Source organism: Thermobia domestica, chromosome 1 (assembly GCF_964235325.1).
Source record: "Thermobia domestica chromosome 1, izTheDome1.hap1.1, whole genome shotgun sequence".
In the NCBI taxonomy this organism is placed as follows: Eukaryota; Metazoa; Arthropoda; class Insecta; order Zygentoma; family Lepismatidae; genus Thermobia; species Thermobia domestica.
In genome coordinates, this window is record NC_137454.1 from 54,852 (window position 1) to 82,542 (window position 27,691).

A 27,691-nucleotide genomic window follows, 5' to 3' on the forward strand; every position below is an offset into this window, starting at 1 on the left:
CATGCTCTTTGTTCAGAAATAATACTGTATTTGTCAAATTTCAATCCATGTAAGAACTGTGTTCCTTTTTTCTTTCGTCCATTCTACTCTTCTGTTTTTTTTTTTTTTTTTTTCTTAGTTGTTACTTTCTTTCGTTTCTCCTATCATACTTTCGACCGTTGTTAGTTGTGATTCAAGTCGGCCGTCGTCGACCCTAACACCAAAACTAAGTGGAGCTGATAAGCGAAACTGGTATTGCACACCAACTTGCACGGATATCAACATAACTGAACTTTATTTATTACAGCAGAGGAATACATACATTTAGCTATAAAGAAAGATAAATGTTTAAATTAAAGAAAATCAAGAGGGAAATAAATACCCGGGGAAATTAGGTAGGCCAAGAGGATCCTTCCTTTTTCTTGTGTGAATAGAATAAAAGGTTAGATTCACTGTTAAATTTTTGTGTGTATTATATCACACAAGATTCACCAGTCTGCAATTCTTACCATTAAAACTGCAATCAGTGCCTCTATATTTGAGCTTCAACTTGTCTCAACATTTTCTTTCAGGTAAAAACGTACACAGAGAAAACTGAATATTTCCATTTTTTTTTTCTAAAATGAAATCCGTTAAGTTGAAATGAGATCACAAGTACTCAACATGTGTTTGCAGGAGCGTCATTTCAGATTTTCCTGGGGAGGGGGTAAGATCCTCCACTAACATACGAGTTTCAAGTTTTTTCCTAGTATATTAGTAGCCAATCGATTAAAATATATTTAATTCCTAAAGTCGTTTTGACAATTGTCCCCCTTGCTTCCACGTGTTCTCCATAGCCCTCCGAAACAAAAACCTAAATACGCCACTGATCTACAAATACAGAGTTGCAGTGGTGGGTAAGACATATACTTACCATTCGAAGTGCATCTAGTCTCATTCAGCCTCTGTACAATGAGTTCATGAAGAAACTAAAGAGTAAACATTTTGTTTCCATTCGAACTGTTTTCAAAAGAAAATGCATCGCGATAGTGTTGCCTATGATACGGAGGAGGAGGGGTACAGAGATATTCCAACAGAAATACATACATATTTCGATACGAGACATTTCAAAATTTCTTCATGTAGACAACATTAATTATCAGTCATTCTTAGACACTGTCTTCCACCATTAAAAATTAAGAGTTCTTCAATAATTTCCATCCTTTTCCTAAGAATATAGCTTCATACAAGATAACCATACGGTTGTAGAATATTCAGTGAAAATTCTTTATGTACTACCAGCGACGCAACTCTGTCTTCAACATGGGGGGGGGGGACAGGTAAGACTGCTCCCATAATCTTTCTTTTAAGCGATGTTCAAAATACTTATGAAGTTGAAAAACAATGGTGTGGAGGATCAGGGGAGTAGAGTTGTCTTCAACATTGGGAAGCGGGCAGATTTGAGGCTTATTCTGGGAGGAGGGTGGAGGAATGAGACTCATATTACGATAGATAAATCTGATTTCTGACGTGAACCTCTTGTGTATCAGGCGATGTAGATGAAGTAGTGGTACATAGACCTATCAATATTACTAATCATTACCGTGAAGACATTCTGAAATTCGAATACATGCATATTTATAACTGATGTGTTTCTACTTAGGCTAAAAGCACATTACAAATCGGATTATTGGGGAGGAAAGTCTCCTCCAATTCCAAGAGTGGGGGACATGTCCCCCTCATCCCTCCCTGAATTTGGCCAATGTGTACTACACTACAAACAAAAGAAAGGATATGTATTAAAAAAGTTCTTTAAAAAAAGAATTGCAAGTCCTAGAACTGGGTACGGCTCTGTCCTTCAATCCACGTGTTGGCTATTTTCACTTGGTTAATTCACACTGATTTTAGATACATTATTCGTGTATTACAAGTTGATCATGAAATATCAAGGGGCCGCGGTGACTCAGTGGTAGAGCGTTCACCTTTGGTGCATGGGGTCCCGGGTTCAAACCCTGCTCCCGCAAAATGAACTTTGTGGTGGACAAATACCGTGTGCGTTGGTTCCTCGGGCTTTTCCCGTTTCCTTCCACTTTCTTCATTCCACCAGTTCATTCATCTTTCATCATCACCGTCTCCTTTAGCCTAGCCGGCATAACTAAAATCAAAATCTAAAATCTTGTAAATCATACAACTAGTGTTCACAGTGTTGAGAGAAGTGTTGTATTTTATAATCCATAAATTGGTATCTTCACAATTTGGATAAAATTTTAATCCTCATTATTGTGAATTTTTGTCAGTATTAGAATGCTCACTCGCGTATCTAATTTTCTTGTTAATCTTTTGAGATAATTATCACGGAAGTTTAATGCTATGTTACATTAAGCTTAAGTTTTCTTTTTTTTCTTTTTTTTTCTTTTTCTTTTTCTTTTTTTTTTTTTTTTTAAGCTTTCTAATAAGAACAATGTTTTACAAATTTTGTCGAGAATCGACCTAAAGCCACACTTTCTAAAATCGGGAATGATTTATGCCAAACTATTCAACAAATTTATGCTTCAGCTCAAGAACGTCATTTCTAGTTTTAGTTTGGGCAGGGGGTGGGGACACGATTCTTATCATACTAATGATTAATATACAGTATATATATACGTATATATGGGGTGGCCCATTTTAATCTTTCCATGGAAATATCTCGAAAACGGTTTAAGATAAATGAACTAAACAAAAACTCAAATAGGAAACACCATGGGACAAATCGAATGGTAATGTCGCGGTGCCCACAGGGCCGCCTTTCATGGGGGGCCCCAGGCCCAACATTAAAATTTTAAATGGAAACATGGGGCGAGTGACACTTCCTTCGATAGATCTTCATACACTAAAGAGCGTTGTGGCAAACGATTGTTCATATGGGTCAACGTTTTAAAAATGGCCGCCAAGACATGGTGCCTGTATCAGACAAAACGTCCAGTACCACTGATAGGGTGGATGTGCCAGTCTTCGACCACCCCCTAGTTGCCGACCACTTTTGACTTTAAAACCATATATTAGGCTTATTTTCCGATAAAAAGGCATGATTTTCCGTTATAATTGAATTGCAGCTTATTCTGAGCCAATCCTAAAGATACTGTCAAAATACATTGCACGTACATTCGGTAATAGCCAATTAAATGTGTGCTTTCGGAAGAAGCGCTGAGTTTTCGACAGCTTTAATCTGTTGCAAATGGGAACGACAATGTTCTGTTTTTCGTGTTTTTTCGTAATTTTATCGCACCAGGTAAGAAATGCACATACTATTCTGTTGCATGGAACTGTCGAACACATTTCAGTAACAAAATTTTAGTGATAACTGTAAGATTTGAAGAACAAATCGATAAAATGTAGTGGTCGGACAATGACTTAGGAAATATTCTTTGTTAACTAGTGCTCGACCACAGGGTGGTCGAGCACTGAAAAATTGTAGAAATGTCAATAACGACTAACTTTCGATTCAACTGCATGAAATGAGTTCCTAGTTACCAATTCTGAAGTTATAATGGTGTACAAAAACATTTACTAGTGTTCGACCACTACTTTTCATTATACATCTGTACTGGTCGGGGATTAACTTTTTTTCAGTGTCCGATCATGCTTTGCGTTTGTATTTTCTCCCAGAATTCCTTGATTCAAGCATTAATTAAGTGATCAATTTACATCTGTATAAGCATCTGCTGAATCTTATTGTTAGTAACGGAATATTCATCAAACGGCCGTGGTTCAATGGTAGTAGTCTCGGGCTTCGGATCATGAAGCGGCAATCTACTGGAAGTTCGAATCCCTCTGAAGAGCAAGGATGTTTTTAACTGTCCTTAATATTTGTGTTCATGTCCCTGTCATAATTAGATTACGCCAAATTGGCGGAGGAGCCTTAAAGCTGAATGTCTCGGTTAAGACAACCTTTAAAAAATGGTAGAGCATTGGCTTAGTATTCGGGAGGCCCTAGGTTCAATCCCAGCGGCCGACCATCCTGACTGAGGTTCTACAGGGATTTTCCTCAGTCACACCAGGGAAACGCTGGGATGGTACCTACAAAATAAGCCCTGTCCGTCTACCTTCCATGATCCTCTCCTCACCCTATCCCGATCGGAACCCTAGATGCCTAAAAGCCATAAAATAAATTCAAATTCAAGTTAACTGAACGCAGTTTCCCTAGATTTTCATGCAAAATTAACGGAACTGTTAGGGTATGACATTTCATTTGAGTAATAAATTTATATTTGGTCTAATTTGTTTAATACTGAACTACACCATTCTTGCTTCGTCGTGGAACTGCATTCAAATATTATTAGCGGAATAGCTACTATCAGCCTGGAATACGCCTGTTTTCCTTACATGTTCTTAAGAATTTTCCTGTTTCTTTCAGAAACAATGAGTCTAAGTAGATTCTCTTTGTTCAAACGAAGATTTACAAAAAGCTCTCGAGGCTTGTCGCAAATAATAGCACTCCATACGAAAGGCATCAGCAATCTATGGAATCCCTCGGGTAACGCTGATGAATAAACTTCATGATTGCAGTCCCGAAGAGCGGAGAATAGGTCCAGAACCACACCTAACACAGAAAGAAGAGGGATTATCAAACTGGCTCATTAATATGAGCAAAATGGGCTTTCCACAGAAGAAACACGATCTTCTGAAGTATTGTCGATGCAGATAAACTTAAAATGCAGTTCAAAGACAATCGATCTGGTAAAACCTGGTACCATGCTTACATGAGAAGACACCCGCAAATCGTGTCTCAAACTTCCGAAACTTTGAACAAGGCGCGATATGCTGTAACCGAGAAAAAGAGTAGCTTGTGGTTTCAGGACCTTGAGAAATACTTGGAAGAAACGGGGCAATCTGATATCCTGAATGATTCTGAGGGAATATTTAATGCTGACGAATCCAGTTTTAAACTGTGGATCTCTAAAGGTAAGATAAAGGGTTTTCATTTATAGAGTGGCTAGGTTAGGACCAGTCAGGTCCGTATTCACGGGGGGTCTATGGGGCGGAGCATCCCCTAAATTTTTGTTGGTCCCCTAAAATGTTCACGGTAGGCTTGCAAATGAACTTAATATAGTGATGAACTATAATATTGTTGGATCTCCCCCCCCCTACATTTTCGGGCTGGCTACTGGCTTGGGGCCAGCCATCTATGTCACAAGACCTACGGTTTAACATTTTATCCGAAAAGACGAAGCCTATTTGTACTGCATTCCACTGAACCTTAAATGAATTTGGTGATTCCTTTCTTGACAATCACAAAATTACTTATTCTCAACGAATATTGTGCGAAACTGCGAAGTGATACCTGAAAAACTAATTATGTAACATCTGCAGATGTTATTAGTTAGGTAAAGTTATGCTTTAGCCTTCATACTGTAATTAAAAACACATTAACCGAGTAGTGGTCGGTGACTAAATGGTATGCGGTCGAACAGTAACGAAAACTGGTCGAACACTAAAAAGAAACAGGCATTGGTGTTTCTCTGACTAATATTACGTAAATGGTATAAGTTATCTCAGTTTTGGTTAAAATATAGATAAAATATAGCTTTAGGAACACATGTGAGCTAGTTGCATCCTCCTAAGTTATTCCAGTCAGTGAACAACAATTAGGGACCATACGAAAATGAGTTAGGTGGTCGAGGACTGGCACATTTACCCTATGCCACGTCGCTTTTTAGTTTTTAAATATCTATCGAACGAGGTGTCACTCGCCCCATGTTTCCATTTAAATTTTTAAAGTTGATCCCCGGGCCCCCTTAAAGAAGAGCGGCCCTAGGGGGCACCGCGACATCGCCATTCAATTTGCCCCATAGTATTTCCTATTTGAGTTTTTGTTCAGCTCATCAATGTTCAATCGTTTTTGAGATATTTCCGTGGAAAGACCCTGTGCCTGTATATATATATATCAAAAGGGAAGAAAATTCTCCATGCTTCCGCTAAACGATACTCCTTGTTTAACATGGTATGATTAAGTCATTTTGTTTTAATTTCCTGAATTCTATGTTTCCTCCAGACTATTTAAAAGTGATCTTTGAAATGGAAAGAAATATTTCAGTATTACATCCCACGATTATGCCCTTTAGGCTAAGGGAAATGGTGGAATGAGGTTGTGGGAGGAAACGGGAGTACCCAGAGGAAACCCAAGGAAACGATGCTGTCCACCACAAACTTATCTGGCAGGGGATCGAACCAAGGACTCCACGCAGCAGAGGTAAGCACTCAACCATTAAGCCACCGCCCCCTTTCCAAAAGAGGCGAAAATACGATAATGGCTGATATGGTTGAGAACCTGTAACTAGAAAAGATAAAATTGAAAAATATGTTTTCCTAAAGCACTATAGGTCTATGTTGGCCAGCCAATAATTGACCGTCATTTATTCAACTGCTTACGTTGGCCAGCCAATTGAACAGAGTTCTCAGCACTGACAAATATTGTCAAAACAAACAAGTTCATAAAAAAAAGGACGTCTGAAAGGATAAATTTAACATAAAATTTAAAATATCAAAGATCATAGAAACTAGTGTACAATTTTTGAAACCATCTTTTCTGAGAACAAAGTTATTTCAAACGAATTTTCCTGTTAAATGATTGGGCAATCGTTATGTAATGACTTCAATTATAATGTCAATTTTGTAATGACTATGTACAGTAAATAGCAAATAAGGAACATGTGCTTCTTCCTTTTTTATTCTTTTGTAAAGAAAGATAACACAAAATATCACTTATTAGTAAATTCAGGATGTAATCAACATTAAACTGCGTCATATGCTCAGTTTTCGTAACGGTAAACAACAAATTACGATCAAAGGTTAGTAAATACGCGGCGTCGATATCTGTGAAAGGGGTTTCAAGACTGGAAGTCTCGCTAGATTCCCGTTGCGTATGTGACTAGCTGCTGGGAGAGACATGGCTATCTTTTATTATATATTTCTGGTGCTGGCTGTTGTTTTGACATTTTTATTAGTGATTTACAAATACATTACATGGCATTATGGCTATCTGGAATCCTTAAGGATACCTGTGGTGCCACCTACCTTCTGTTTAGGAAGTGTACCAAATATCCACAAAGTTGTTCTACAGTTAATGGACACTGATTTGTTCAAAAAGTAGGTAAACATATTTTAATTTCTTTGGGCATATACAATTTCTTGCTTATGTTCAGAGTGGTTTATTATCTGGGTGATTAAACTAGTGTTATAGGGCCTTATGCAGAGTCGTTCTGACGCGCGATTAGTGTCATACTAAAGAGTTCGACTAACATAAATTACCTGCAGTAGTTAGGACTAGTGGTGTGAGGTGGAAAATTTTCCGTTCTAAAAAATATCAGTAATCAAGTAACAATTCCTCAGCAATCATAAAATTGGTTGAATTCATGTATAGAAATGTTAAAAATTGAAAGATCGTTTGAAGAATCTGAAAATTTTCATGGCTCAGACAATTTTCAGTACTATAAAGGAACAAATGAAAAAATTTTTCATGAATCGAAATATTTTCTGTCATATATGGAAAAATTGAAGAACTTTTTATGAGTCGGAAAATTTTCATCGTTTTGAAGCAAAGAGTAAAACAACTTTTTGTGAATCGGAAAGTTTTATTGCTCTGTAGAAACAAGTAAAAGGAATTTTCATAGATCGGAAAATTTCCATCACGACGTAGAAACAAGTGGAAAAAACTTTTCGTAAGACGGACAATTTTGGATATTATGTATAGTGATGTTAGGTGGAAAATTTTCCATTATATTTAACTGCACATCAATTATGAAAATTTTCCGGAAAATTTTCCGATTCATAAAAACATACTCCACTTATTCCTACATCGTTGCTTAGCCGTGATGTGAGGTGGAAAATTTTCTTCTATATTTTTCCGGAAAATTTTCCGTTCTTAACAAATATCAGTGATCAAGTAACAATTCCTCAATATTCATAAAATTGATTTAATTCATGTATAGAAATGTTAAAAAGTGAAAGATCGTTTAAGGAATCTGAAAATTTTCATGGTTCAATTTTCAGTACTATGTAGGAACAAGTGAAACAATTTTTCATGAATCAAAATATTGTCTATCCTGTACAGTGATGAAAATTTTCCGGAAAATTTTGAAACGGAAACTTTTCCGATTCATAAAAACTTACTTCACTTATTCCTACATCGTTGTTTAGCCGTAAAATTTATTGCTAATAAATATTAAATTAAAAAGTTTCATGAAGTGAAAATCTAACGATTCTTCATTTCAAGAATGTTTCAAAAACTTCAATGCGTTCTTCCCTCAGAATCCACCTTTGATCTTACAATATTAGATTTCGTCAGTTTAATACCCATATGACGGTTTTCTCATAGCTTTACTACTTCTATAGATTTACATACTGCAACATTTATAAATATGTAGATATAATATAAAGTGTCTACTGTAAATTTTTGACTACCTAAAATTCGAGTTTAAGTAACTCATGAAAGCAAATACTGATCATTTTCTGGAAATAAACATTTATTTATTCATATATTCATTCAGAAGAGAAAGTGAAATATAAATAATAAAGAAGCTGATTTGTGTAGTTCTTCCAATAAAATAATAAAAGAAAAAGAAACATAGAAAGCTGCACTATTAGTGCTGCGTTCAAAGAGCAACAAGTAATTTCATTTTAATTAGCAAAATAAGAAACATATTTCTTATATATATAATATGCACTTGTTCTATCAAATCGTCATCATTTCTAATACTTTATTATACATAATAATGGTAGTTTTACAATACAAATATCTGCTCTAAGATGTTGATTATATAAAATTTCAATATTGAAATTATGATTTACGAGTGTTAAACGATATAAAATCATTTTTTCTTATTTTCTGTTGCAAAAACAATCTTCATAAGGAACTTTGATGTAGTTATTTCATTACATAGGCAGTCCTACACCTAACATCACTATACCTATTGTGAAGAAATAGTGGAATTTTCCACCAAACATCACTATACATAATATCCAAAATTGTCCGGGCTATGAAAAGTTTGTTTTCACTTGTTTCTACATCGTGATGAAAATTTTCCGATTCATGAAAATTCCTTTCACTTGTTTCTACAGAGCAATAAAACTTTCCGATTCACAAAAAATTGTTTTACTTTTTTTCCTTCAAAAGATTAAAATTGTCCGACTCTTAAAAAGTTCTTCAATTTTTCCATACAAGACAGAAAATACTGAGATTCATGAAAAATTGTTTCATTTGTTCCTACATAGTACTGAAAATTGTCTGAGCCATGAAAAGTTTTAGATTCTTTAAACGATCTTTCACTTTTTAACATTTCTATACATGGTTTCAATCAAGTTTTTGAATACTGAGGAACTGTTACTTGATAACTGATATTTGTTAAGAACGGAAGATTTTCCGGAAAAATATAGAAGAAAAATGTCCACCTCACATCATGGCTAAACAACGATGTAGTAATAAGTGGAGTATGTTTTCAAGAATCGGAAAATTTTCCATTTCAAAATTTTCCGGAAAATTTTCATCACTGTACAGGACAGACAATTTTCCGATTCATGAAAAATTGTTCCACTTGTTCCTACATAGTACTGAAAATTGTCTGTCATGAAAATTTTCAGATTCTTTAAACGATCTTTCACTTTTTAACATAATCAATTTTATGAATACTGAGAGATTGTAACTTGATCACTGATATTTGTTAAAAACGGAAACTTTTCCGGAAAAATATAGAAGAAAATTTTCCACCTCACATCACGGCTAAACAACGATGTAGGAATAAGTGGAGTATGTTTTTATGAATCGGAAAATTTTCATCACTGGTCAGACCTTTCCTATATCCTACGTCAAAACAACTCTGCATAAGACCCATGGAGTTTTCCAATATTCTTAGACAGGCTTCCATCTAGAAAATTTGGTACGTGGGAGGAGAAAATAATCAAAATATGAAAGTTTTGTTCTGGGACACTATATTGGTTGATTGATTGATTAGTTTAGCTTCCTGTTCAGCATCGAGGCTATATGAGACATGGGCCAATACCTTAACGTGACACACAAGAACTCCCTCGTGCCAATATGGTTATCGTACGCCTGTGTGAAGACCCAAGTTAGACTCCCGATGGAACACCTATGTTTTGGATCTCACGTTAAGGCCGGGCACTAATTGATAGCGGTGTGGGGAAGCCAATCTGAACCATAAGAGATACGAAAAAAGGCATATTTCATTTGGCGTACTTTAAAAGTAGTTGAGGAAGAGGATTGGTATCCTGTCCATAAGGGCGTATGATGAATGAAACAAAAAAAAAAAAAAAACAAGAAAAAAGCAGTAACTTGTTAGGAAATATACTAACTGGGTATCTGACATTGAGTTACACAAATAGTTTATAATTCAGTTGACGGAAGCCTTCCTAAGCAACATCAAAGATACTAATACGTAGTTTTAAGTCTGATGTTTTTTTTTTTTTAACGAGAAACAAAGGCTTTGGTATGCTAGTGTCCACATTTAATAAAGTTAACATTCTGCAATTATTCCTAAACTGACTCATATGGCTTAAGTTATACGTAGTCCAAATTGGTGTGTTACAAATATCGCCAGTCAATATCAAATAAAGTAAATTTACTTGGAACTAGCGATGGCCTTTTTCGAAAAGTCTGTTTTTCGATTTTCGGAAATTTCATTTTTCGCTTTTTCGAAAAATTTTTCGTTTTTCGTTTTTTCGAAAAATATTTCATTTTTCGAAATTTTTTCGTTTTTTGTTTTTCGAAAAACTTTTCGTTTTTCGTTTTTCGTTTTCCGAAAAATTGTTCGTTCTTCGTTTTTCGAAACTTTTTTCGTTTTTCGTTTTCGAAAAATTTTCGTTTTCGAAAAATTCATTTTTAGAAAAAGTATTTGTCGAAACAATGTGGCCATCCCTACTTGCAACACCAACTGAGTAATATATTATTTTTTATAAAGAATCAATATTGAAAGTGTCACTGCCGTACAGCCAAAACAAAAAGATAACACCACCGTCTTTATATTATTACAGTGAAACCTCCCTTAACGGACACCTCTCAATAACGGACACCTCTATAATACGGACAGAGTTTTTTGACCCGGCAAAATTATATGTTCTCTTACGGAACAAAACCCTCTCTTTAACGGACACTCTCAGATACGGACGCGGACAGTCCTTTTTTTCCCCAAACGTTTCAATAACCTCTTCATAACGGACAGGAATTTTTCTCGGTTCTGCGATATATTACAGGAGACAGAAAAGTCTTCTCCCCACAAGTGTATCTATCATGAGTCTAGACCTGGTGAACCATCAAACAGAACAGCTTCAAGCTGAACTTAAAATTCTTCTTTATTTATGCCCGCAATAAACTGTTTTCTGATGGAAATCCTAGAAAAACTACAATAAGTAATAACACTCATGCAGGGTCAGTCGTAAGGCCAAGAATTCCATGCAAAAGATCTTCCCTTCCCTAACAAATTTAGTTCGTTTTCATCTGGGCCTTGCATCTTTTCCGACAATTTCTTAAATAACAAAATATTGTTTGTTTTACAATAATATTTTCAACGACTCTTATGTTTTTGGAAAAGCAACAGTTTTCTTTTACGTATGATACTGGAACAAGTCTGGGTTTGGGGTTTCCCGGCTTCCTTTTCACTTTTACTAAGAGAATATTCTTTGTGATTGGGACTGGGTCAATAAACATATGTGCTTCCAATAACTTGCCTTTTCATCCATTCCGCCAAAGAACTAATATATTAACACATTCTCCAGTAATAACAATATTTAACAGAAATGAATTTCTCCTTCATCCCTCCCAGTAATTCAAATACGTACTAAATAGAGTATTTTCATATTGAATTTTCCGTATCTACGCTGATACATAATGCATTTACTATATATTACTGCATACAATTACCATTGTGAGAAAGTAAATTTCTGTAACCTCTCTGTAACGGACACCTCTCAATAGCGGACAAAAATTCATGTCCCGTTGGTGTCCGTTATTCAGAGGTTTCACTGTATTATAGTTTCTACTTACGTTTGTCATATAGTTAAAGCTGACATTTTGGGTAAAGCATCTTGTCTAATATACACTTCAATCCTTTAGTTTTGGGGGGAGGGGGTGATATAAGGATGACCGAAACATTCCCCATGGAAGAAATATTTATGGACATAAGCTTTTCAAAGATTTTTTTTTTTTTTTAAGATTTTGACCGACCGCCTTTTTGCACAGGCTTGTCATTAAGAGTCGAGACTTGTTTCATCTTTCACTTCACACGAGCCTTCATACGATACACAACTTGAACCCCTTTTCCATTTCAACATTTTGAGTTGGTCTCCGTCTGGGACCCTGTGAGGGAGCCTGGGACAATTTATTTTGCTTTGATACGTTGTACTTTTGAAACGTTGAAAGACATGTTTTTCTGTTTTCATATCTGTCTCACCCTTTCAGATTTTTCGGGGTTGCAACGGACTTTATATACACGCTTAAAGATTTTAATTAAAATGAGTAAAGCGCTGCCCTCAAGCGGAATGCATGAGACCTCCCCAATTTTGGTAACGGGTTTTGATCTTACCTTGACCCAAGCTTTCAGGAAATATATATACATCACCCCCACTTTGTGGGTTCAGATTCAAGTACATAACTGGCCTAGCTAGTTACATAACTGGCCGCCTGGACTTATTCACTGGTCTGGATATACCTAGGTAGTTGCAATGAAAATGGAAAATTTTCCTTATGATTGTTTGCAAACTATTTCTCACTTGGCAAAGTTGAATACAAGTAAGTTCTTGTTAGAACTGAAACAGTTTGCAAAACAGTACTGTAATTTCAATCCAGATTTTAGTAAAAAGCATAAAGATCTACAAGAGAAAGAAGTGTGCTAAGTTGTGAGTAGTACAAGTAATGATGATAAATGATGATTCAAATGAAGGTGTGACATCTGAAGAGGAACCTGAAGACAGAAAGGAAAAGGGTGAAACTCAGTGTGGTACTAAAAAGAAATGTTACAAATGTCTGTCTTCTGCATTTCCTATTGTCCATGAACTTTTGGATTATTAAAAAAAATGGATTATTAAAAAAAATTATGTTTCTAAATTCATAATGTCCATTTTGACCACTCATCCATCCGTAATTACCTGCGAGCCAGTTTCTTCGAAATTGAAAATGATTAAAGACGAACTTAGATCTTCTTTAGGTGAGAACATTAATGTTAATGAATATATAGAGACACTTTTTTATGAATTTGAATGAAATTAAAATCATTCATGAAATTGCGCTGACGAACGAAGTGTGTTGAAGAAAAAGTTAATGAGTTGATATATTCCTGAACCCTTTACTTTGTGTCTACGTCACCTTCAATTTCACAACTACGTGTTTTATAATATTGCAATCATTTATTAGTAGTAAGCAGCAATTTATTTCTGTGTCTTAATCAGAAATTGGCTTCACTTTGCTGGTTATTCCAATATTTTCTTCTTGTTACAGCTGTGTGGCAAGATAATATTTGGAATACACTGTAAATGTCTGTCATTAGTTCTCATAATGTAAAATAAATTGTATACAACTATACACGTTTCGCCTAATTTGGTCACTGTATCATATGACAACGTGATAAAGTTATGTAACACATTTCTCTTTATTTCACTCATACCTTTATCAGTTGATGCCGAGCAGTGCTGAACTGACTTGCGCCGAAACTTATATCATTGAGTTGAGTTGATTTAGTTTAGCGTCCCTTTCAGCAGCGAGGCTATATGAGACGTGGACCTACTGATTAACATGGAATCCGAACCACAGGAGCTCCCGCCGGGAATCGAACCCGGGTCTCCCACGTGTACGCAAACTTATATTATGATATTGCTTAAATATTTATTACCTTGCCATTTATCGTTATATAAACATATTTAAAATAATTTATATAAACTTAATCATCATTTGTACCGAAGATACGTTTTGGAAAGTTTCTCGATCGGGAGGTCCACAGCTAACTGTAGCCAAGGACCCGTGATGGCACCTGACCGTCACTGGTTAAGACAGAAGACGGTTCCTATTCTTAGAACGTTCATTCGATTCTTCAAGAACGCTTCCCGCTGTCTCTTTATCATTTTTGCTTTATATGGACCAATATAAAAACCGGAAGTTATAGTGGATTGCTATCACTTCCGGTTTTAGTAGAGAGTTAGGGATGAAGGCGAGGAGGATTGTTGAGACGCTTAATCGACTGCAGGAAACTGCTTCTCGGTATCCAGAGGCGGATCCAGGACAGACTTCTGGGGGGGGGTGCTGGGTTGTAATACTGCTACTTGGAACTATTTTTTGAGAGTTCCAAACTCCGGGATGGGTTTTATTTATATATAAAATAAGAAAGCTTCCTCTTCTGCCTCCCCCCCTTGGATCCGCCTCTGTCGGTATCTCTAGTGCTTTTGCTTTATGGTGATTAACCTTAAAAACAAATTTGGTTAATTTCTACCACTTCGGTGGACAGATCATCTCCATCAACGAACTCCATTTCCTAACTTTGACTCTCCACACCCTGGCAAAATTTGTTGGTGAACCATCAAGTAGTTATTGAGATTTTGTGTCTCCCTAACGGACGGACGGACAGACAGAACAAACATGCAAAGAAATTTTGATAAACCAAGCTTCTTACAAATTATGTAAAAGATGTATTTTTTCTTTTATTCTACAGCGATAAATAGCATGTGCTTGTCATATTATGTAATCAATATTATTGATTATTTCTACCACGACCATCTTCCAAAAAAGTAGACAACTTACTTATTTGTCTCAACGTTGACTGCCTGCTGCTCATTCTGTTTGATTCATATAGAATTTTCCAGTCTAAACTACTAGAATCCTTAAATCGGATGAAGAGGTCAAATAAACACAGGTCGACGTATAAATATTATGATAAAATATCGACGCCCATTGACCTTTCAGCGAAAAAACATTACTTCATCAGTCGAATGTTGTAATGTGTTATTAGCAATCTAATACTCATTAAAAAAAATAATAAATCTGTAATTCTGTTCAACGACGTTTAAGAGGATTGGTCTTGAAATTAATGCAGTTAAGTTTACAAGTAATAAAATGAACTTGGCTACCCAGCTCCATTTAAAACAAGCATTTTCATTTTTACGCCTGAAAACAGACATAAGGAGCAGACAGCAAACGAAAAAAGACAATAATCATGATAGTCATACTATTCTGTCGTCATTTGCCGCCAACTGAGAAGTTTTCAGGTCCAGCGGTCTTCAGCTAACCTCTTTGTCTTCGCGTAAGCTTTTTTATTGTTTTAATAGTAGTACCTTTCGTCTTTTCTCTCTTTTTCCTTCCACCATACTTTATATTACAACCCTCGTGATACAGTTCCTTCCAGCGAGTCTTATTACATCTATAAGGGTATATTTGCCCCTCCCATTTCTAATATTTCCTCATTTTTTTCTTTCTTTCTTTCAACCAAGATAATTTTCTCCATTCTTCTAGACAGCTCAGAGCCCGAAAGAGGAATCTCTCGCAACAGCTAGAAAAAAAAAAAATCTGGCCATATTCCCGATCGTGCACAATGTGGTTACCAGTATTTTGGGACTACTTTTGACACTCTCATGCATTAAAAGTCCTCGCAAGGGAAAATCTGAAATCGTCACTGGTTACCAATAAAGATACTGTACTGTTTTTACTCCTCATGAATTGTAAGTTACCACTCACCGGGGCAAGAATCTTCTGAAATCTCCACTGAGTATCATGATGTACGAGATATATAGGCTAAGATAGATTACGATTATCCGAATCGATTTATCGCTAAGTTGTGATTATTTAGCTGTAGTAGCAAAACCAGAACCTTGTTCTAATTGGACAGACAAAATAATTAGGTATTTATAAATATCCAGATGAAAAATAGGTAATTTTTAAATGATTTGTAAAGTTTGGCATTGAGAATAACAGTCATTTCCAACTTAGCGATCCATCTCTTCACCTGATGCCTTTACTTTCGGAGCAGAGGCCCACAACAACAAAAAAGAGTCAAGAAGAGGAAGGAGAGACGTGGTAGAAATTATAAAAGTGTTGCCAGTGCTCAAGTATTCTTATATCCACGATTGCTGTATCTGCAAAACTATATTTGATCTTCTTTCCGTGGCAGTATTACCATTTCAAAGGTTATGTATTTCGGTCTGCTCCTTATGTTTATCATCTGGTTCATTGAGAGTAAAAGAAGAACTATTTGAATTCAGAAAGGATCAAGTTGGACATAAACTGCTGTCGAGCTCTTAATTAATCTATATATATTCAGATCTCAGTAAACTCCATTTATTTTCAAAAGTACGGAAAAAATATTAACATATGTGGGAAATCACGTAAATTGTAGTTTTGGCACATTTAATAAAGTGGTTCCTAATTCGCTGAATAAGCAAATTAATGACGAGGAAGACAAATGAATACACATTCTAAACCTTTACACTTAGTGGTAACGGAAGTATAATTTTTTTAAAATCTGTCAGAAAATAGGATTCGAAAACCTAAGAAAGCAGTCAATTGTCAGTAGTTAGCTTAAGTGAACGGATATCATTGAAGTTTTGTGCGGTTACCAGAATTCAATTTTCCTGATTCCTCCAATCCTATTTTCTATCGTTGGTGCAGCGTTCTCTGAAGTGTGCAGAGACTACTCAGCACTTCGGAAAAGATTAATTACCAAGAGATGTAATTCAAACTAGTGTCCGTATGAATATACCGGATTGTTGTATTTTATTTAATGTCTGTCGTACATTAAGGGGCAGTTTATCAATAATTTCAGATCAGAATGAACCGGGTGTCATCAAAGTATCTCAAGATTGGTGACAAGTCTCAACTTTGAATGCTTTTCCCTTATACCTATAATCACCTGAAAACAAAATGCGAAGTGAATATGTTCCTATGAGTAGTAGGCCCCGGCGTATATTGAGCCGAGTCAGCAAAAATTTTTGTGACGTCATAGGTCAAAGGTCAATGACCTTGGCCCGGGGTCAATGACCTAGGGGTACCTAGGACCACCCCCTCTAAATTTTGGCAGGGGTACCATGGCCCACCCCCTAAATTTTGGCAGGGGTACATAGGACCACCCCCCTTAAATTTCGGAAATTGCCAAATCTAAAAATTTGGTATGGTAGCCTAGGATCATAGTATGTACCTCTATCAGTATTGGGTGTCTATGTTGTTCCCTTTCATGGGTAAAAAATTGCCAAAAATTCAAATTTCGGGGGTTTTTGACCTAATTTATCTTCTTGGATGAGGTGTTTTTACCCTATATGGTTATATGGGCGTATACAGGGGTCCATTAGCTTTCATAAGACATGGGTACATTAATGCACCCCTTGAAAAATTTGGGAGGGGTACCTTGGCCCACCCCTTAAATTTTGGAAATTGCCCAATTTCAACATTGGGTATTATAGTATAGGACCCTAATATGTATCACGATAAATTTGGATGGTCCACCTCGTCCCCTTTTAGGGGTACAAAATTGCCAAAAATATAAACGTAAGCAATACGTTATACCACGTGTTTGGTTTTCGGCCTAATTTATCTCCTTGGATGAGGTCCTATTACCTTATATAGTTATATGGGCGTATACAGGGGTCCATTCCCTTTCATAAGACATAGGTATATTAATGCACCCCTTGAAAAATTTGGGAGGGGTATATAGGACCACCCCCCTTAAATTTTGGAAATTGCCAAATTTAAAAATTGGGTGTGGTAGCCTAGGACCATAGTATGTACCTCTATCAGTATTGGGTGTCTATGTCGTTCCCTTTCATGGGTAAAAAATTGCCAAAAATTCAAATTTCGGGGGTTTTGACCTAATTTATCCCCTTTGATGAGGTGTTATTACCCTATATAGTTATATGGGCGTATACAGGGGTCCATTACCTTTCATAAGACATGGGTATATTAATGCACCCCTTGAAAAATTTGGGAGGGGTACGTTGGCCCACCCCTTAAATTTTGGAAATTGACCAATTTCAACATTGGGTATTATAGTACCGGACCCTAATATGTATCATGATAAATTTGGGTGGTCCACCTCGTTCCCTTCTAGGGGTATAAAATTGCCAAATATATAAACGTAAGCAATACGTTATACCACGTGTTTGGTTTTTGACCTAATTTATCCCCTTTGATGAGGTGTTATTACCCTATATAGTTATATGGGCGTATACAGGGGTCCATTACCTTTCATAAGACATAGGTATATTAATGCACCCCTTGAAAATTTGGGAGGAGTACCTTGGCCCACCCCTTCAATTTTGGAAATTGCCCAATTTAAGCATTCGCTATCATAGTACATGACCTTAATATGTATCATGATAAATTTGGGTGGTCCACCTCGTTCCCTTTTAGAGGTACAAAATTGCCAAAATATAAACGTAAGCAATACGTTATACCACGTGTTTGGTTTTTTGACCTAATTTATCTCCTTGGATGAGGTCCTATTACCTTATATGGTTATATGGTTATGTATAGGGGTTTATTTCCTTTCATAAGACATAGGTACATTTGTGCACCCCGGGAGGGGTACCTTGGCCCACCCCTTAAATTTTGGAAATTGCTCATTTTATATATTTGGTATTATAGTACTGGACCCTAACATGTATTATGATAAATTTGGGTGGTCCACCTCGTTCCCTTTTAGGGGTACAAAATTGCCAAAAATATAAACGTAAGCAATACGTTGTACCACGTGTTTGGTATTTTGGCCCAATTTATCCCGTTTGATGTAGTCTTATTACCTTATATGATTATATGGTTATGTATAGGAGTTTATTGCCTATCATAAGACATAGGTACATTTGTGCACTCTGGGAGGGGTACCTTGGCCCACCCCTTAAATTTTAGAAATTGCTCATTTTATATATTTGGTATTATAGTACTGGACCCTAACATGTATTACTATAAATTTGGGTGGTTCATCTCGTTTCCTTTCACGGGTACGAAATTGCCAAATTTTAGTACAACCACGTGTTTCGTTTTTTGACCTAATTTATTCCCTTGGATGAGGTCCTATTACCTTATATGGTTATAATGTCATGTATAGGGGTCTATTTCTTATCATAAGACATAGGTACATTGATGCACCCCGGGAGGGGTATGGATGGTCCACCTTGTTCCCTTTCATGGGTAAAAAAATTGCCAAAATATAAACATAATCAATATGCTGCATCACGTGTTTGGTTTTTGGCCCAATTTATTCTGTTTGATGTGATCTTATTACCGTATATGGTTATATGGTCATGTATATAGGTTCATTTCCTATCATAAGACATGGGTACATTGATGCATCCTTTAAAAATTTGGGAGGGGTATCTTGGCTCATCCACTCGGTTTTAGAAATTGTTTAATATAAGCATTTGGTATCATAGTACAGGTCTCCAATATGTACCACTATAAATTTGGATGGTCCACATCGTTCCCTTTTCATAGGTAAAGAACTACCAAAAATCAAATTTCGGAGGTTATTGACCCCTATTTAGCATGTTATATGGATATGTACAGAGGTTTATTACCTTTATATGTTTATGTTCCCTTTTAAATTTGGGAATTATCAAATAACAAAATTCGGTAAACGTTTTCTAAGCCCATTGTAGATGTTGATGTTCCTCTTATGGTCAAATATTCAAAATTTAAATGTTATTGACCTTCTTTATTATTGAATAAGTACAGGATTTATTACTTTTTTCATAAGACACAGGTGTATTTGTGTACCAATCTTAAATTTTGGAAGGGGTACATTTCTTATTGTCGTATCAATAATTGGTAATTGTTCTTAAAATTGGATAGTATCTTATTCATTGGGTAAATCATTATGATCACGTGATCAGTTAATGACCTATGATGGGATTAGGAGTCCAGGACATTGGTACATTGAAACTTTGTAGGATAATTTGATAATGCGTCATTGGTTTTGATTATTCCCGCCAAATATAAACGTAAGCAAGACGTTGTACCACGTGATTGTCCTTGATGAGGTAGTGTACAGGGATTCATTTCCTTTGTTGTGGTACTTCTTAAGTTTGAGTACACACACACACTTCTAGAAAACAGTTGGTTCTACTCAGGTAAACAATTGACGGACATTATTAACCTTATTGAACATATAATGATATGATTAACTCTAAGACTTAGGTATATCAAGAGAAGTATTCTTTAAATTTGGGAATGGTGATAAACAGAATTTTAACATAAGGTGCGAAATTTGAAACAATACATTGAACTTTAGTCACAGCTCATAGTCTAAGATCATTGGTGGTGATTGATTTGAAATCTGATAGCTAACCTTATTGAATCTTATGACTCATAGACGAAAGGCAATACATGCTACAACACTGGCAAAGTTATTGTTAATGCAATTTGATTGGTTGATCACTATCTTTCCTGCAATCTGATTGGTTGATCACTATCTTTCGTGCAATCTGATTGGTTGATGATTTTCAAATCTTTGCTGTATTCAGTTTTAAGTTTTGTTTAACATTTAAAAATCTTGGTTTCGTTCAACATTTTGCACTCACTGATAAATATGATCAAAACCGTTTATTTGTTAATCGAATAGTTAAAAACCGGATAAAGTTTGACGGTTAACCGTGAAACGTAAAAATTTTTTAGTTTGAAATTTTTTTTGCTTGAAATTTTTTTTGTTTTGAAAATTTTTTCGTTTCCAAATTTTTTTGTTTCAAAATTTTTTTCGTTTGAAATTTTTGTTTGAAAATTTTTTCGTTTGAAATTTTTTTGTTTGAAAATTTTTGTTCGAAAATTTTGTTTAAAATTTTTGTTTGAAATTTTTCGTTTCCAAATTTTTTGTTTGAAATTTTTTTGTTTCAAAATTTTGTTTGAAATTTTTTTCGCTTCAAAATTTTGTTTGAATTTTTTCGTTTGAAATTTTTTGTTTAAAAATTTTTCGTTTGAAATTTTTTCGTTTCAAAATTTTGTTTAAAATTTTTGTTTGAAATTTTTTGTTTCAAAATTTTGTTTGGAAAATTTTGTTTGAATTTTTTTCGTTTGAACAGTTTTGTTTGGAAAATTTTGTTTCAAATTTTTTTTGTTTGAAATTTTTTTTTGAAATTTTTGTTTGACATTTTTAAAAGTTTGTGCACTCATTAGTAAAGAACTGGAACTGTTAGAACTAAAACCTCTGGCAACATTATGGTGCAATAGTACACGTCAGAACCTGGGGTTGTACTTGAAATGAAAAAAACACAATTCATTGAAATGGATCATTTTATTACACTCCACATACATCCATACCAGATAGTGGTTCTGGATATTGTCGATACAATGTATTTTGAACTTCTTGCACTAGTTTGTCTTTAGCATATAATTTTAATTCCAATTGAAGTCTTTTAAGGTCTAATGCAATATCAATTGGTGGAAACTCAATGTCCATTTGATCACAAATAAACTGTTTATCAATACAGGTATGCACCCACGAACGATGTTGACAACCATCACAGTATCTAGATACATGTTGTACAATATGCATAACACATTTTTCAAAATAGTACTTTTTCAGGAATATACTAGTTTTGTTGCACACTTCCACTGCATGTTTCACACACTGAAATACACTGATAAATTTGTTCCATTCCGTTTGTGTTAGATACACCATATTTCGAGGGACATGGAATGTACTCTTTTTACGTAACAGCACCATCTTCTCTTCGAGGACTGTACGTAGCACCACTTCATGATTTGAGCCTAATGATTTGACTATGGTCACATTTAGCTCATCATGAAAATAATCATTCATTTGGTCGATTCGTGCCATTCTTCACAGGTCAGTTGTACACCAAATTGTTCTGCTTTGCCCAATCGAATCACAGGTTCAAATGTTCTAGCACTGATACCAATCATCACATGTTTTGTTTGAAATATATTTATTGGATAATAGCTTGCGAAGATGAACTCTTTATCGTTAGAAGTACACATCTTTCCTTCTGAAAAGCACTTACTCAAATGATTTCGTGGGATGACACTGTATTTACTGGTTTATAGTTATTGCTGATGTCGAATGTGCTGATTCATGATTTCATCACAGTTGCTGACGTCATGCCGACCAACCAAATTCATACAACTATGTCTAATGTGCTGATTCATGATTTTGCTGACGAATCCGGCTATGTACTAAATTCAAATTGATGACTTCGACCCAAGAATCCTTTGTAACATAAAGATACAGATCCAGTATTTAAGAAACGCAGCAGTTCTTCTTGTTTTGATGCTTCCATGGGTAAATATCTTGCTGGTAAAATTATATTCTTATCATTTTCAAGCTTCACTACGATTCTTACTCCAAACTTTGTAGGGATCATTTGGCTAGCTAAGATTCTATAAGGTACATTCTGTTGTAAATCAGTAATCTTGGTAAATGATTTCATCACATCACGCGTATTTAGAAACTGCAGACAAGTAGCCATGATGACGTTATCATGAATACTAACTCGAACGATGATGCAAAACGGATGACGTTGCATTATCATGTTCTGACGTGTACTATTGCACCACAATGTTGCCAGAGGTTTTAGTTCTAACAGTTCCAGTTCTTTACTAATGAGTGCACAAACTTTTAAAAATGTCAAACAAAAATTTCAAAAAAAAATTTCAAACAAAAAAAAATTTGAAACAAAATTTTCCAAACAAAACTGTTCAAACGAAAAAAATTCAAACAAAATTTTCCAAACAAAATTTTGAAACAAAAAATTTCAAACAAAAATTTTAAACAAAATTTTGAAACGAAAAAATTTCAAACGAAAAATTTTTAAACAAAAAATTTCAAACGAAAAAATTCAAACAAAATTTTGAAGCGAAAAAAATTTCAAACAAAATTTAGAAACAAAAAATTTCAAACAAAAAATTTGGAAACGAAAAATTTCAAACAAAAATTTTAAACAAAATTTTCGAACAAAAATTTTCAAACAAAAAAATTTCAAACGAAAAAATTTTCAAACAAAAATTTCAAACGAAAAAAATTTTGAAACAAAAAAATTTGGAAACGAAAAAATTTTCAAAACAAAAAAATTTCAAGCAAAAAAAAATTCAAACTAAAAAATTTTTACGTTTCACGGTTAACCATCAAACTTTATCCGGTTTTTAACTATTCGATTAACAAATAAACGGTTTTGATCATATTTATCAGTGAGTGCAAAATGTTGAACGAAACCAAGATTTTTAAATGTTAAACAAAACTTAAAACTGAATACAGCAAAGATTTGAAAATCATCAACCAATCAGATTGCACGAAAGAGAGTGATCAACCAATCAGATTGCAGGAAAGATAGTGATCAACCAATCAAATTGCATTAACAATAACTTTGCCAGTGTTGTAGCATGTATTGCCTTTCGTCTATGAGTCATAAGATTCAATAAGGTTAGCTATCAGATTTCAAATCAATCACCACCAATGATCTTAGACTATGAGCTGTGACTAAAGTTCAATGTATTGTTTCAAATTTCGCACCTTATGTTAAAATTCTGTTTATCACCATTCCCAAATTTAAAGAATACTTCTCTTGATATACCTAAGTCTTAGAGTTAATCATATCATTATATGTTCAATAAGGTTAATAATGTCCGTCAATTGTTTACCTGAGTAGAACCAACTGTTTTCTAGAAGTGTGTGTGTGTACTCAAACTTAAGAAGTACCACAACAAAGGAAATGAATCCCTGTACACTACCTCATCAAGGACAATCACGTGGTACAACGTCTTGCTTACGTTTATATTTGGCGGGAATAATCAAAACCAATGACGCATTATCAAATTATCCTACAAAGTTTCAATGTACCAATGTCCTGGACTCCTAATCCCATCATAGGTCATTAACTGATCACGTGATCATAATGATTTACCCAATGAATAAGATACTATCCAATTTTAAGAACAATTACCAATTATTGATACGACAATAAGAAATGTACCCCTTCCAAAATTTAAGATTGGTACACAAATACACCTGTGTCTTATGTAAAAAGTAATAAATCCTGTACTTATTCAATAATAAAGCCGGTCAATAACATTTAAATTTTGAATATTTGACCATAAGAGGAACATCAACATCTACAATGGGCTTAGAAAACGTTTACCGAATTTTGTTATTTGATAATTCCCAAATTTAAAAGGGAACATAAACATATAAAGGTAATAAACCTCTGTACATATCCATATAACATGCTAAATAGGGGTCAATAACCTCCGAAATTTGATTTTTGGTAGTTCTTTACCTATGAAAAGGGAACGATGTGGACCATCCAAATTTATAGTGGTACATATTGGAGACCTGTACTATGATACCAAATGCTTATATTAAACAATTTCTAAAACCGAGTGGATGAGCCAAGATACCCCTCCCAAATTTTTAAAGGATGCATCAATGTACCCATGTCTTATGATAGGAAATGAACCTATATACATGACCATATAACCATATACGGTAATAAGATCACATCAAACAGAATAAATTGGGCCAAAAACCAAACACGTGATGCAGCATATTGATTATGTTTATATTTTGGCAATTTTTTTACCCATGAAAGGGAACAAGGTGGACCATCCATACCCCTCCCGGGGTGCATCAATGTACCTATGTCTTATGATAAGAAATAGACCCCTATACATGACATTATAACCATATAAGGTAATAGGACCTCATCCAAGGGAATAAATTAGGTCAAAAAACGAAACACGTGGTTGTACTAAAATTTGGCAATTTCGTACCCGTGAAAGGAAACGAGATGAACCACCCAAATTTATAGTAATACATGTTAGGGTCCAGTACTATAATACCAAATATATAAAATGAGCAATTTCTAAAATTTAAGGGGTGGGCCAAGGTACCCCTCCCAGAGTGCACAAATGTACCTATGTCTTATGATAGGCAATAAACTCCTATACATAACCATATAATCATATAAGGTAATAAGACTACATCAAACGGGATAAATTGGGCCAAAATACCAAACACGTGGTACAACGTATTGCTTACGTTTATATTTTTGGCAATTTTGTACCCCTAAAAGGGAACGAGGTGGACCACCCAAATTTATCATAATACATGTTAGGGTCCAGTACTATAATACCAAATATATAAAATGAGCAATTTCCAAAATTTAAGGGGTGGGCCAAGGTACCCCTCCCGGGGTGCACAAATGTACCTATGTCTTATGAAAGGAAATAAACCCCTATACATAACCATATAACCATATAAGGTAATAGGACCTCATCCAAGGAGATAAATTAGGTCAAAAAACCAAACACGTGGTATAACGTATTGCTTACGTTTATATTTTGGCAATTTTGTACCTCTAAAAGGGAACGAGGTGGACCACCCAAATTTATCATGATACATATTAAGGTCATGTACTATGATAGCGAATGCTTAAATTGGGCAATTTCCAAAATTGAAGGGGTGGGCCAAGGTACTCCTCCCAAATTTTCAAGGGGTGCATTAATATACCTATGTCTTATGAAAGGTAATGGACCCCTGTATACGCCCATATAACTATATAGGGTAATAACACCTCATCAAAGGGGATAAATTAGGTCAAAAACCAAACACGTGGTATAACGTATTGCTTACGTTTATATATTTGGCAATTTTATACCCCTAGAAGGGAACGAGGTGGACCACCCAAATTTATCATGATACATATTAGGGTCCGGTACTATAATACCCAATGTTGAAATTGGTCAATTTCCAAAATTTAAGGGGTGGGCCAACGTACCCCTCCCAAATTTTTCAAGGGGTGCATTAATATACCCATGTCTTATGAAAGGTAATGGACCCCTGTATACGCCCATATAACTATATAGGGTAATAACACCTCATCAAAGGGGATAAATTAGGTCAAAACCCCCGAAATTTGAATTTTTGGCAATTTTTTACCCATGAAAGGGAACGACATAGACACCCAATACTGATAGAGGTACATACTATGGTCCTAGGCTACCACACCCAATTTTTAAATTTGGCAATTTCCAAAATTTAAGGGGGTGGTCCTATATACCCCTCCCAAATTTTTCAAGGGGTGCATTAATATACCTATGTCTTATGAAAGGGAATGGACCCCTGTATACGCCCATATAACTATATAAGGTAATAGGACCTCATCCAAGGAGATAAATTAGGCCGAAAACCAAACACGTGGTATAACGTATTGCTTACGTTTATATTTTTGGCAATTTTGTACCCCTAAAAGGGGACGAGGTGGACCATCCAAATTTATCGTGATACATATTAGGGTCCTATACTATAATACCCAATGTTGAAATTGGGCAATTTCCAAAATTTAAGGGGTGGGCCAAGGTACCCCTCCCAAATTTTTCAAGGGGTGCATTAATGTACCCATGTCTTATGAAAGCTAATGGACCCCTGTATACGCCCATATAACCATATAGGGTAAAAACACCTCATCCAAGAAGATAAATTAGGTCAAAAACCCCCGAAATTTGAATTTTTGGCAATTTTTTACCCATGAAAGGGAACGACATAGACACCCAATACTGATAGAGGTACATACTATGATCCTAGGCTACCATACCAAATTTTTAGATTTGGCAATTTCCGAAATTTAAGGGGGGTGGTCCTATGTACCCCTGCCAAAATTTAGGGGGTGGGCCATGGTATCCCTGCCAAAATTTAGAGGGGGTGGTCCTAGGTACCCCTAGGTCATTGACCCCGGGCCAAGGTCATTGACCTTTGACCTATGACGTCACAAAAATTTTTGCTGACTCGGCTCAATATACGCCGGGGCCTACTACTCTATGATTATCCTTTATTAACCAATGAAGCTTTAGAATATCTTTATGTTGAAGAACTGAACATTCAGAATTAAGAATAAAATGTCAGTGCTATGCAAGTAATGATCATGCTGTGAATAAGTTAAATTTAGACGTTACATTATACGTATGACGTATCCTAAATGCAATATGAAATAATATAAGGATCTGCAGGCCCGTAGCCAGCCCAATAATGTAGGGGGGGCCGATAGAAGTTAGGGTCACCCGACAAAATCATATTATACGTCATCACCATATTATAGTTCATTTGCAAGCCTATCGTGAAACTTTTATTGGGGCCAGCCAAAGTTTAGAGGGCCCGGCCCCCTAGCCCCCCGTGGATACGGGCCTGAGGATCTGGAAATTTAGTCAAAATACAGACAGTAACAAACATATCACAGGGATAAAACAAAAGATGGACTGTAACGAAAATTGTTTACTTTCAAAGTTCATTATCTCTACCTACTATTTTTATATATCTCTTTCAGACATGGCAAAATCTGGGGAATGTACGAGGGTCGCTACCCTCAAATTTTCACTGTGGATCCTGAACTAGTTCGAGAGATAACTGTGAAGCAGTTCGATTCGTTCCATAGCCGTCGTGACATGCGCACTAGCCATCCAGCGGGAGAGATATTGGACATCATTATCGGGGAGAAATGGAAGGTTGTACGGTCAGCCCTTACGCCCACTTTCACATCAGGGAAACTGAAGAGGATGTTTGATATGATGAAGGATTGTACGGAGGCTATCACTCACGAAATACAAAAGGATATTGAACGGAACCCTATTCAGGATGTCAAACAGTAAGTGTCTGCATTGATTAGTAGGTGTTAAAATTAACTTAAACCCGATAACATAATGGAAGAAAAATATAATTTGTTGAATGCTTCAACGACAATATTAATGAATATTATCTTAAATGGCAGTTAAGAAATT

General features: G+C 35.4%; 1 protein-coding gene across 1 annotated transcript in view; it reads left to right on the forward strand.

Annotated features, from left to right (window-relative positions):
• Nucleotides 1-6,735: 6,735 nt before the first annotated feature.
• LOC145682958 (cytochrome P450 3A13-like) overlaps nt 6,736-27,691 on the forward strand; it is a 29,924-nt gene continuing 8,968 nt past the window's right edge. The window contains exons 1-2 of the mRNA XM_081754320.1: nt 6,736-7,086; nt 27,241-27,558. Of these exons, the coding sequence (XP_081610446.1) occupies nt 6,887-7,086; nt 27,241-27,558 (518 nt within the window). The 5' untranslated portion in view covers nt 6,736-6,886. The remainder of the gene's footprint in view (nt 7,087-27,240; nt 27,559-27,691) is intronic.